We start from the raw sequence: 13,600 nt of genomic DNA, 5'->3' as shown, positions 1-13,600 counted from the left end.
ATACATGAATGATGATGTATATGAATGGTTTTTAGTGGCTCCCAGATGATGGTAGTGATGGAGCCGCCACCTCCCACCCTGCCCCGGGTGAATTGACGGCGGCTGATGAGCGCAGCGGCCAATGGGAGCGCAGCGGGGCGGAGAGCAGCGCACATTGTACTACAGTGTAGTGGCTGCTGCTGCTGCTGCTGCTGCTGCTGCCAACAGTGCACGCGTCTCACGCTCAGGTCTGCCGCTCGCCACCTTCCTCTGGTTAATGGATTATACAGTTTCCCTCCAAGTGCAACACCAGCTGGCCGTGTTCCCGACACACTTCTGTCAGGGCTACAGTGTGGAGTTACAGGTACATCCCCATCCACCTGCACCAGGCTTCTTCTTCTTCTTCTTCTTCTTCTTCTTCTTCTTCTTCTTCTTCTTCTTCTTCTTCTTCTTCTTCTTCTTCTTCTTCTTCTTCTTCTTCTTCTTCTTCTTCTTCTTCTTCTCTCCCTCTCTTCTTCTCCACTGTCTGTCATTAGAGGCGTGCATGGCTGCAGAGGAGTGAGTGGGACTTTACTGAGATGCTTCACTGCAGGGGAAGGCTTGGCTGTCGTGGTGCATGCTGATTTTCTTCTCACCGAGATTCTCGTTCCGTGCGCCGCCGCCAGGAGCCGGAGCGGAGCGGTGGCACAGCGGCGCGCTGCGGCGCACGGGCGGGTGGGAGTCTGAAAAGTGAGCGGGGCAGCCTGGTGCTGGAGGTGGACCTCACGTCTAAACAAACACGCAAACAAACAAGTAAACAGGTCGTGCGTGTGGGTGAGCCAGCGGGTTGTGGAAGGATGGGGGTCCTGCGGTCCTTCAGGGGGTCTCTGCAGAGACCGAGTCGACCAGACATGATCTCTGAGTCCGACTTCTCCAATCAGAGGTTCAACTTTCAAAATACAATAGAGCGCAGTGGAATCAGAGGTCCATGCGTTCAGAGGCAAAACCTCCTTAGCAACCATCAGAGTTTGATAATAAACTGCTGCTGTCTGTGCCCAGGGTGTTTATTCCTCAGGTCACTGGTATTAAGGGATGTCAGGTTGCTCTGGATGCAGGTGCAAGGCTTGTTGATTTACTCAAGGTGACATTAAAGGTGGATAAGAGGCAGAGGCGGACACAGGAGGGAGCTGTGGGGGTTAGAGTGGACAGTGCTTGGTTAGTTCTCATCACATCCAGTGAAATAGTGATGACATGATATCACACTGTTCAGGACAGTAGAACAACTTTTTTTTTGCTTGTTAAGAGCGGTTGATTGGAGGTCAGTTTATCAGCTTTTTGTGTGTCAACACACGTGTGGAAATAATTGTGTGTCTGAAACACAGATGTATCGTCGTAGTGAAAATATTTTTTTCGGGGTTGAAGTAATAAGTCAAAAAACTCCTTCAAATATTTTGTTTCTAAACATTAGTCAAAAACGCAAAAGGGAATTGAGATGTGCAAATTTATAATTGATGCTTATTTTTAGGTCATTGGTTAGATAAACATTAGATTAAATAACAGAGTCAGTTTTGTCTTCCTGATTTCTTTGTGGTGATATATTTGTCATTCAGGTCTTCAGTGGCAATTTCCCTCTTGCCCCGAAAAGCAAACAAAATAGAAAAAAAGGACAACGCTTGTCACAGTCTTTGCTTTGATGTCTCTCAGGTGGCTCTCGTCTTTATTAGATGCAGGATTTCAAACTCTTGTTTATTTCCGCTGTTTTCCCCATGTGCTGCAGCCTCTATGTGTTGTTGTTGTGTAATGAATGCATATCTGAAAATGGGCTCGTAGTATTTCTCCTACTGATATATCTGCAGGTTATTTTCTTGACTAATCGGTTGATCTTTGTTCAATAGAATGTCAGTGCTAAATATGTCACATCTTATATCCAGGGTCAGATATGGTCAGCTTACTGTTGGAAAAGACAAAGAAAACAGGAAAATGATCACATCTGAGGAACCTTAACAAGTGAAATATAAGAATGAGTTGATTATCAGGATTATCAATTTTTCAATATAAATGTTTTGTGTATCTTCTTATGAAAACTAGTCAGGTTTTCAATGAGATAGTGGACAATTTCCGGTTGCTTTTGGACATCACCTGTAAAACTAATTTTGAAATATGTGCTGTCATGCTGTTGCATAGTCTGTGTTACTGGGGCCACACACGGTTCAACCACATTCCAATTACAAAACTCTCCAACCAGCCAGATCGTCTGTTTAATTTTTTATATAAACATTAAACCTATTGGCTTTATTCTCTCGTACTAGCGGCATTGCCCACGTTCAAATATATTTTTCGTAATGTGTTAAATGCAAATCATCAATATTCATTCTGATGTTCATTAACAGAAAGTTCTTCCATCGGCTCCTCCGTAGTTTCTGCTGACTTTATAGTAAGGGACCAGGCAGAGAAAGTCTGTAAGCTCTCACTTGGACACTTGCGTTCACACATGCAGCTCATCCCCAGAGTTCAGTGCTTATCTGAAAGCAGCTTAAGTCAGAGACATTTAATGCTATGGTGAAAAGTGTTTTAGGATCATTATGAAACTGTTGGGAAACACTGCACACACCCCTTCATGTGCAGCAGAAAAGTGAGGTCACCAGCGGGGAAATCTAATGTGGGGAAATGTCCCTAATCCTAAACAGATACATGCAGAAAATCCTTAGTAAAATGTCAGCATTTTATTTTAGGTGACAGTTTGTTTCAAGAGTGCAGCAGGTGTCAAAAAAAATAATAAAGCTGCTTAATTTTGAATGAAGCTCAATGACAGGGAGAATAATGCTGGAGAAAACATTTCACCGACCATGTGCTCTGAGCTCCAACTCCCTCTCTCTCCTTTAAAGTCCACTCTTTCCCCTGAGGAAACAGCATGACACTGTCACCATCTCCTCCTGGAAACCACAAGATGGCTCCATCTCGGCAGCATCCTTCCCTGTTCCCTTCTTAGACGACACATGAAAGTTGTGCACTTAACAGCCACGCATTACAGAACAGCCATAGATAATAAAGCTCCTTCGTCAATGCTTTCTTTAGTATTCCGGTGATTTGTTCAGGCTCTCCAGTCATCCTTTCTATTTTCGAGAAACTTCAAGCAGGAAAAAAAACACTTCCAATCCCCCGTCGGCTGCCTGTCATTTGTTCTGCCTATAAATAAAATACTTTGAAGCTCAGCGCTCAATAATTGTTTGCTTTTGTAAAGTTAAAATTGCCCCTGCTTCTTTGTTGCTTTCCGTTGCCTTCCTGCCGCAGATGTTTTCAATTCTGTCTCCGTTATTACTTTCAAAGAAGGTCAAGTGAGATGGTTCTCAGTTTTTTAAAAATAGCACACAGAGTAACAAAGAGTTCCAATAATCTGAGCTGAGCGTATTTGTTTTCACATGGCGGGGAAGTTGTTTTGAAGCAAACAGCGAGCCAAAGGAAATTTGTACGTTACAGGATGAATCTTTTTCATGGAAGCCGAATAGCAAACGTTAAAGCACCCAGACGGGCTCGGCACCGCAGAACAGCTTGAATCATTTTTCAGAACTGCCACTGGAAGACTGTCTTTTTACTGTGAATTCTAAATAAAATATTGAACAGTGTCCAAAAAGTGACACCTGTTCCTACGGTGGCTGACAGGACCGAGTGAAGAAAACCGAACACAGGGACGTCTTCAAGGACACCCGTGAAATTAAGCCACTGATTTACAAGACGAAAATAATCATTGTGACTGATTTATCTATATTTAATAGATCATAGATATTTTACCATTGTGTCCTAGCTGTCAAGGCTATGAATGTGTTTTGGGGTTGACAGAGATGAATTATAGAAAGTACAGTCAGGACGGATGCAGCAGATGCTGAAGTATCAGCTGAATGTGAATGTCAGACTGAGGCCTTGAGGGTTTGGATCAAATGTACTCTGAAGTTCTCACTCTCATTTTGTCAGGTCTGGGAGGACCCAGGACAGCAGAGGATAAAATAAGGACTATGAGACGGGGTGTTACACCTCACTTGCTCCCGATGATATGAAAGTTTGTAATATGCCTCTTAATTGGATGTAAAACAGCTTGCTGGGCCCCTTTCATATTTCGATACTGGTCACAGGACATGGTTGCTTTACTAAACCAGAGTCTACATTCTCATTAGCTGCCTTGCATCTCACTCTTGTGGGAACACATCTTGTTAAAGTCAGTTACAAAGGTAAATGGTAATCGACTGTATTTATATAGCACTTTTCTAGTCTGATCAACCAAGTTCTTTATAGCACATATTGATACAGCGCTCTTTCTATTACACACTGACAGAACTGTACAGCTATTAGGGGCAATTTCTGGTTGTGCATCTTGTCCAAGGATGCTTCGGAATCAGACTCAAGGTGCTGGCAAGGAACCACCGACCTTCTGGTTAGCGGACGTTACCTCCTGAGACGGAGCAGCCAGATTAAAGTTGAAAGAGTTTGTGAACGTGTGTGACAGTTGTGACAGAAGAAACAAATTGATTTTTGTTGCCGTCTTTGCTGATCATTAATTTAGATTAGTGCTGTGTCCATTCCAAACCGGCCTGTTTGTAATGGGCTGTTTGCTTGTCCTGGGGTGATGCTGGTTGCAGCTTTCTTTCTCAAACTGTAAAAGCAGAGGATAAAGACCGGCTGCTCCTCAGTGTGCAAAATCCTGAAACTGCACCATCACTGCTGCACAAAGAGCAGCAGACTGTTTGTTCAAAGTTGGCTGCGTAATTAGAAGCCTGATTCATTACGCTGAACCCCGAACTGGAGAATCCGTTGTCATTGCTGTTGTCATGGCCGCGTTCTTGAGGTGAGTGTGACAATGTCACTTACATTCATGAGTCCATATTTCAACAAATTCTACACTGCACTTCCTTTGGCCAAAACAACAGAAATGGAGCTGATAAGATGAACGGTTCTCGAGATATGCAAGCCTCAGACAGACAGAGATTTCTGGGAAATGCAGACAGTATAAATTAAACCTACAATGTTGGATTATCAATGGCAGAGTTGTTCTGTCCCTGTAAATGATCTAATAATGCTCAGTACTCATCACAGGATGTGAAAACAAGGTCATCCTTGGACATTGGTCATGGTCTGCAGACTGCCTGTTAAGTCACGCTGCCCTGCCCCTACTAGCCACAGCTTCACAGATGGCAAGGTGTTGTTTGCTCTCGGAGTGTGTATTCAACTTATGGTCAGACAGATTTCTTGGAATAGTAACTAATAAGTCATAGATGACCTACTAGATAAGAGTAATGATACCACTTATTGTGGTAATGTCAGGCAGAATTAATTGGATGGCTTAGTGGTTAAAAACTGCAAGTTTGAAAATATGTTAGTTTTTAATCCCTGCTTGGTTTCAGCTTGGCTGTAACTCATCCATAGACTCAAAGTTAAGTGCTTTGTGAATAAGACTCAGTGAGCCTTTTATCGGAGAGAGAATTTAACAGTTCAGCACAAAGTGTGTAGCCAGAGCTAAGGAAGCTACAGCTTCATGTAACAGGTGTCTACTGTTAACATTTAGGCTGTAGTGTTTCTTTGACATGATTTGAGTTCAAATCCTCCAGCTTGATGTTGTGCCCGCACTGGAAAGAATTAATCTCATTAAGCTGGCCAGTGTCACAATTTTATTGTCACACCAACTCAACATTTGCCCTAAACGTCTGCTCTGGCTGAACACCAAGCTGATTATATTACTGAAGAGCAGGCAGTCTGCCCAGTGTGCGTGCTAATGTTTTCACTCAGCAGATCTGTGGAGCACGCTTCGGGTCACACTGCATGGGAATAGTCCACTTAGCAGCAACCACCAAGTAACCGTTCATTGTTTTGACCTCGAGGCCTGTCATTAGAATTTGGCGTGAATTTGTGTCCCCAAGGCCAAAGTAGCAGAATGATACAGACAGAATGGGAGATTGGTGCACAGGGAGCTGGGATTGAAAGTACCAGTCTCTGTTGTGAGCGCGTGCCTCCTCACTCATCCAGTCGGGCTAATTTGCCTCCCTGCGGACCAATGTTGGAGTGTCTCACTGGCCCCCAGGACACCAGCTGGACAAAGTGCTGCTGATGATAGAGGAAACACTTTCTGTGGACCTCACAGGTCACTGTGGTCACACGGCAGCCAGAAAGCTGCTCTCATACTTATATGTGCAGATTTTCTTTCTTACCAAATCACCAAGCAGCAAATACTCTCATTTATTTGCAATATAACATGTGCTTAGCTTGACTCAAAGATAGACTAATGATGAACTGTAAAAGGATATTAGGTGAAATTTAAGGAACTAAAAGTCAATGAGTACCAATAGTAGACCACCCCCCTAGTTAGTCCAACTCATTTCTCTCACATAAAGCTAAAATAACATTATTACATTAACTAAATAAGTTTGATTTACATACCTCCAACTTATTAAAGGCAGCTAAAAAATTGATTTGAAATTGATTTTAGTCAGTCCAAGAAAAAATTACTTATTAACCGGAAATTAAACCTGACAATAATCCTGAATTCAACATCAATACAAATACATTTATTTTTATACTTATAATATATTAACTTTTACTTGACTACACATTTCTTTAATGCTAAACCTTTTGAAGTGCACTGGAAACAAATGGTCTTAACAGCTCTGTAGCAGAGTGACTTGCAGCTTTAAGAGGCCGTTCACAACCAAAGAACTACAGTGTTCTCCTAATATTCAACATGACATCCATACAGCCATAAAGAAGCAAATTCACAAAGAAATGTCTCCCCTTGGACCCATGCATCTAGCAATATTGATCATAATTATTAAGAAATAGCCATTAACTAGTTTGACTCCCATGCCCATCTCTGTGAAAAATAAATGCTAACATTTGTGTTCAACCAATATGCAAATGGTAACATTTACAGACCAACACAATCCGGTGCTAACTCATTATAACTCATTAAAGCAGTAATTTAAATGTAGCATCTAATCTGTAACAGAGTGACTTGCAGCATTAAGAGGTCATTCACAACCAAAGCAAATTACAGTCAAATCGTGTTTATGTCCATTTGGCCTGAGTTGAGAGTCATGAAAATGACGAGGCAGCAGTACACAAGTGGTTTAGAGCAGAGTCACCGTCAAACAGATGGAAAGGGGAAGTTATGTGGACAAAATTTCCACATAACATAAACAACAAAATTACCTTCTAAAACGACCCATAATTATTCCTTCTGTCAGGACAGCATCTATTTGTCAGTGTCAACAGTTCATCTGTTTTTTCTGGACCTTTTGTTAAATTCAAACAGCTAAAATCACTTTAAAAAATGTAGGAATTAGTCAAACTATAGAATCACCGAAGAATCTTACAGTCATCGGAAAAAAATAAATAGTAGAAGGCTGAATTCTCACAAGTAAAGAGCTCTTCATGTTTGTTCATAGCACTGCACTAAAAGCAGCTTCAAATATCATCTGAGAAGCTTGAACCAGGTACTATTTTCTATTTTTAGTTAAATGACTGAAATGATAACTCAATTGTTGCCTGATTATCTTCTTTTTCCCTAATCAAGTGTTTTCTCTCTAATCGTGGGAGGAAATTATGACTCTACAAGCTGGACACAGCCATCTTGGAGACGTCCGGTGGTGGAGGGACATGATAAAAGGTGGTCACTTTAAATAAATGTGGAAACACAGTCCACCATTACCTGAAAATTATTTTTGCCATTTATAAACTGTAATCACCTGATAGATATCATCCAACATATACGCATTAAAGTATCTGCAATATGCTGATATCAGTCAAATTTCTGACTTGTCCTGTTTATCGTTCATACGTCGGTTGCAAGGTTTTGTCATTTAGAGAAAAAAAATCTTTAACACTTTTTTACATTTTAAAATGTTTTTATATTTTGAAAGAATCAACACTTTAAAACTACTAGCCCACTCAACACAACTTTGATAGAGATGTAATACTGTGTGAGCCATGTGCTAAAGATATGCCGATGATCCTGACACATGCAACACCCAGTCAAATTACTCAAATTCCATTGACACCACGACAGGCATGACACTGTAATTGCTTACCTTCAGCTGTGTACCATCGGTAATGAAGTGTCAGTTTGGATGTCATCGATGATTCTGAAGAATAATAGCCAGATTCCGCTGTAAAGTTATTGCAGAAGTTTTAGTCACTATCTCGTAGTCTTCCACTCACAACTGAAATGCGTTTATCTTTCAGCACTGCAGTTTTGTGACTTTCAGACGGCAACTTTGTCTGATGATTCTCGCCTATGCTGGCATTTACCCCTTTATCTGGCCTCAGAGAGCTGCATTGGCGGCCCCTTAAAATTCATGACAACCTCACTTTACTCTGCACCATCATTCAATGTCAGCAACAGGCCAGTACAGATAACTACTGTTCATTTAGAAAGTATAATTCTGGCTATTATACAGTATCAGTGATTGATTATTTTTGCTATGCTGAGTGTTTAATACTCATCTGTTTCACTTGCAAAGTCAGGCAAAATGATAAAAAGGTAGGTACTGTGGAGAGGACTTATAGAGACTATAAATAAATGATGGTCCGTCACCTCTGACAGCTTAATCATCACCGGCTGTACGTTTGCAAATTATGTTTGGATGCTTTAATTTGCTACACATCAGCATTCTGACAAAAGTGGATGATGTATTGATTCTACATTCAGATCTAAAAAACTGCTCCAAAGTGGCAGCTCTTTAGATTTTAAATGTATTTTTTCAGAAGACAACGCTCGTACCATCACGGACTTGTAAAGCTCTGTAGTGAGGTCCATAATAAATGAATTCTTTCACAACTCTCAACAGCTTTTGCTGGGTTGGCATCTCCTCAGGGTGATTTACAGACTACTATAATGGAGTTGTGGTCAGAGAGGAATTACTTTAGTGCACTGGCCAAAACTGGATTTTTGATAAAAGAAAAAGGCCAGCTGGTCACAGTGCTATGTCAGTGCAGTGAAGCTCAGGCCAACCCTAACCATTACTTAAACTCAAATTATCATTGCCTTTTTAAATATGCTGATTTGAGACATCTGTAAAAGGGTGTCCTGCTGATTTATAATAACTTTCAAAACCTCTGAACACTGTGACCATCTTCCCATGTTTCGAATGGTTTTTGCATTACTAGTGTCTGGTCTAAGGATTGGATGGGCGGGATGTCTGCCAGTTTGTCCTAACTTTTTGGCTCAGAGCAGACAAATAAATAAGGAAAAGGAATGGAGTTTGTTTGTGTGCAGAACCGTGATGCAGATTTGTTGTTAAATGCAAAAATGGAAAGAGATATGATGAACATATTCTGTGCTGTTTGGTCTGTGAATCCGTTTTAAATATTGCAGGTAGGCAGAGTGTCCTTTGTGAGAACCACAACACCTCCAATGTCATTCGGGGTAAAAAACACTTTTTACCTTACTATGCTGTTCCATCTATAAACCATTTTCACTAGAGGTGGTGTAAGGGGTTACTTGTATTTTTTCATTGTCACATTGACGACGTTAGCATACAAGCTGTTTATCTACTAGTCTACAAACAACAGTCGCCGAGAGCTGGCTCTAGCAGTGGAAAGCAATTACTGTCATGACAGGATTTTCGTTATCTATCGAAGGGCAACAACTTGTTCTGTTAAGTGCAGACGCCATCCCCAAATGTCAGACCTGGGACAAAATATCAGCGTTAAACACAAGCAATTTAACAGCAGGGGATGTTAGCATTTGTTAGATATGGCAAGTGATTAATATCAGTTCTCTTGAAGTCATCATTTCTCATTAAACATTAAGTGTTCAAGGCGACTTTTTCACTGGAGTTAGGGACATTCACTGTGACAGGCTCAGTCATTATTTTTCAATTGGGTTATTAGTTTTTCTCTAAAAGCATTTTAAATGATAATGATGTTTTAATTAGCTCTGGCCTATCAGAGGTAATCCAGGCTGAACAGCTAGAATGACTCTGCAGTTAATATTGGTTTGGACTTTCATAACTGTGTATGTTATCTATGCACAGTATCTTCTGTTGCTCATCGTCATCTCTCTATAACACCTCCACACCACACAGGATTAGCTGTGAATTAATGGATGCCCAGTGTCCAGTGAATACTGATTCATCCGGCCAGCTCCTCTCTTGCAAGTCAGTTATTTCGCCACTTTTCTTTGGATATTTGGTGTAGATTACGAGGAGTCACTTGATGATGTTTCAGGTGTAAGATGGCTCTAATGAATGTTAAGTGCGGAGACATGCACTGTGCACTAACGGTACAGTTTGGAACAGAATGGGATATCAGGCGCTGGTATCAGTCACGACCTTTGAAATGCCTCGTCTCTTAACTTTTGAGAGAACTGGGCTCTGCTTTCGACTCTCTTAGAATTTAATGATGGAAAGAACACTCGGGGCAGATTTGCCACAACAGCTTTGCACAAGAGGAATCTATGGTCTCTGTGTGGGACGTGCAGAATCACCCCAAGTGAATACTGTAGCACTCGCACTTACAGTAAATTAACACCTCAGAAAATTAACACCACAGAAGATATAAAGAGAGCAAATATATTTAAATTTTGAGAGTTTGACCCCACTTTTGATTACAGCTCTTCTCTACTTCTAAGAGATTATGTTCATTGCAGGAAGAGGTTTAGTGGTATTAGACAGAAGCAAATACATCTGTAAGGACCAATTTGTCATGCTACAGGCTGGTGAGTAGATCTCAATATGGCGGTGATGGTCAGAAGGTTGATGGCAGACATATGTACTGCATTGCCAAAGCATTTCGTACTTTCATGGTCAACACGGGATATATCCCAGTAACTTTGGTGATCCACTGACTTTTCCAGCACCACCAGCAAGCTGACACATTTTGATTCTACTCAAGGATCTCTACATCTATGGAGCAATTTAACATTTGGTACAAAGATTTTTAGACCCTATGGGATATTTCCTCGTCTTATTTTTGATCCTCTTAGTTTATCAGCCTTGGACTGGTGATCTGTCCACGGTGTACCCTGCTTCTTTTCCAATGTCGGCTGAGATTGGTTGCCAGCCTCCCTGCCCGCAAAAGATAAGTAATATAAATGATGGATGGGGAGGTGACTTTTCATCAGTCGCCACAAATAGGCCAGTTTTTCATTTATCCAGGGAAATATCTTAACACCTAGATGGACAATTTCTGATCCTCCAACTTTTCATCCAATACAAGCATGCTGACATGTTTGATGAAAACTGGTATATTCATGTTCCTCACAGTCAAAACTTTGATGTTCCCTTGATATTTCCTCATCATCTGGCCAAAATATCAGTTTGTTCGATAAGTGTGACCAACATAATTGACATTTCCATTGGCCTCACCTGAAATTATTCAATCATTCTTGCACAGTCAAGATGTCCCCAATAGAGACACATCCTGTGTATGCTGCACAAAGGCCTATTGGCTTTCACTGGAGTTTGCACAGTACAATAAGACTATATTGGTCACATTGTCCTTGTGTGAGAGACAATGAGAGGAAAATAGACTTTAGAGTTTAAAATATCTCTTGTTTTGATGTTGTGACAGCAGTTGTGCCCTGTTGGTCTAATGATCAGCATCTGACCTGTCCTCTGCCAAAGGGACACCTACTGGAAAGGCCAGTGTGAGTCCAGCCTGTGTGCGCTGGCACTCATCCAGCTTCCCAGCTTTACGCCCTCCCTAACGAATTACAACTGACCTTTTATAGCTGCAACATCTGCTGGGCACTCACTACTGTGACCTCCCTTTCATCGCTGCACACTTTCCCTCCCACTGTTTTCATCAGCTTTTTCATTTCCCTCCCCCCCTCCACTCCCCAGCCCCAGGCAACCGGCCCCACACAGTTGTCCATGTCTGATTTGCTGATGGCGCGTCACGGTCAAAGTTAGACAGTAAATAGTGTTGACTAGGTGTGAGAAACAAGCCGGCTTCCTGCTAATTTGATCATCAACACGGTGCGTGCTGCATTGTTTCCTCTGCGACTTCTTCCTGCATTTCTGTAATGAGCTCAAGTCGGTGTTCAGAGACACCCCCGCTGTAATGACATCAGATATTGATGATTGTTTTGTGTAGAGAACCACCGTATTGCTCTGGGACTGGATGCCTTTCTTTATCCAATTACACTCAGTGAAAATTATTATTTTCTCTGCATCTCATTTGGAAGAGAGTTAACCTCTTGTAATTATAGCAATGTATCTGACAGTGCTATCCATTAGCTGAGTGAACTGATGGCAGCAGAGAAGGACGCGTTCCCTGAGTGAGCAGTGGTTGCTCTTTGGAGAGCTGTACTTCACCCTCCTCAAAGTCAGCAGGACTGTTGGGGCTTTTCGTCCAGAGCTGCTGTGACAGACTCGATTAGGTACAAGGAGAAGGTGGCACTGTTAACTTGTTTTATTCACAACAAGATGTGAGTATTCAGCAACACTGCTGAAGGCCCTGTTCACACCTGATGTTAACTTCCAGAGACATCTGATCACAAGTGGTCAGCGCTAAGTACGTTGGTTCACATCTGGCATTGGAATGTGAGATCGAGTGTCTCCTCCAAGCTCTATATGCAAATAAACACATCCGTGTTCATGAAGGCCAATTATTGCACTTTTAATTCGGTCTGAGTTTACAGACGGGTTTAATTACCATGTTTGTGTGTGTATTTGTGTGTGTGTTTGCGTGTTGGTGCAAGCGAGAGAGAGAGAGAGTGAGACATAAAGAGAGGGAGCTTTGTCAGCAGGGGCTGAATGATTGAATGTGAGCAGCCATGAAGAAAGATTTAACCTGTTTAATTAAAGTTCGGTTTAAACTATATATTATCAAACAAAGAAAGTGGCCACGTTGCACCTCCAAGTGAGGTGTGAGTGCAGATCTCAGGACGTATTTGAGGGCGTTCACAGTGAATGACAGCCTTGCCCTCCAATGTCTGTCTTAGTCACTGGGAGGGTCGGGCTGAAGGAATAATCATGGCATAATAGGACATGGTTATTTAAATTCAACATATAAAGGTGGAGAAATTTTGGATCAAGTTTTCTCAGAGTGACGTTGGCTTGTCACTCAAAGCAAAGGATGTACCGCAAATCACTGGGTTTAGCATTATGCTACACCGGCTGTAACATTTGAACTTTTTTAAAGTTAAAAAAAGTGCCCGTCCAACAGAGTTAGGAGAGATAAAACTCAAACAAGCTGAATTCGAATTGCTGTGTATATCTTAAGCTCTTCCTTTTCTGCATTAAATGACTTTGAACGTGTTGGAAGTCTGTCTTTGCTGCGTGTTCCTGTCAGTCTCTTAACAATGGGATACTTAGTTTAAAGTGCATCCGCAGTACAAGGTCAGATTCAGTCATCCTCCACTAAGCTATTTAATCTCCACATGCTGTGTTGCTGTTACTGCGGGAGTCGTGAACTTCAGGGGAGGAGGTATAGGGGAGATAGAAGGCCTTACATACTGTGTGTGTAATAATTCAAGTGTTTGGCATTCACAGAGTTTACTCTTCATTTTTGTTGCTATACCTCTGTCCTCAGCTGCCCAGCCCCACTCAGCAGCAGCAGTGTAGCATTGTTGATTTACAGCTATCAGCCTGGTGGATAGAGTGATATCATGAAAGATTAAATGGCCCAAAAAATACAAAATAAATAATCACTTCTT

General features: G+C 41.6%; 1 protein-coding gene across 1 annotated transcript in view; it reads left to right on the top strand.

Annotated features, from left to right (window-relative positions):
* Positions 1–256: 256 nt before the first annotated feature.
* Positions 257–13,600, top strand: part of zmat4a (zinc finger, matrin-type 4a) — a 109,989-nt gene continuing 96,645 nt past the window's right edge. The window contains exon 1 of the mRNA XM_061071962.1: positions 257–343. Within this exon, the coding sequence (XP_060927945.1) occupies positions 257–343 (87 nt within the window). The remainder of the gene's footprint in view (positions 344–13,600) is intronic.

This window comes from Limanda limanda, chromosome 5 (assembly GCF_963576545.1).
Source record: "Limanda limanda chromosome 5, fLimLim1.1, whole genome shotgun sequence".
Lineage (NCBI taxonomy): Eukaryota > Metazoa > Chordata > Actinopteri > Pleuronectiformes > Pleuronectidae > Limanda > Limanda limanda.
Note: the sequence above shows the minus strand (reverse complement) of the source record. Positions and strands in the feature narration are given on the sequence as shown.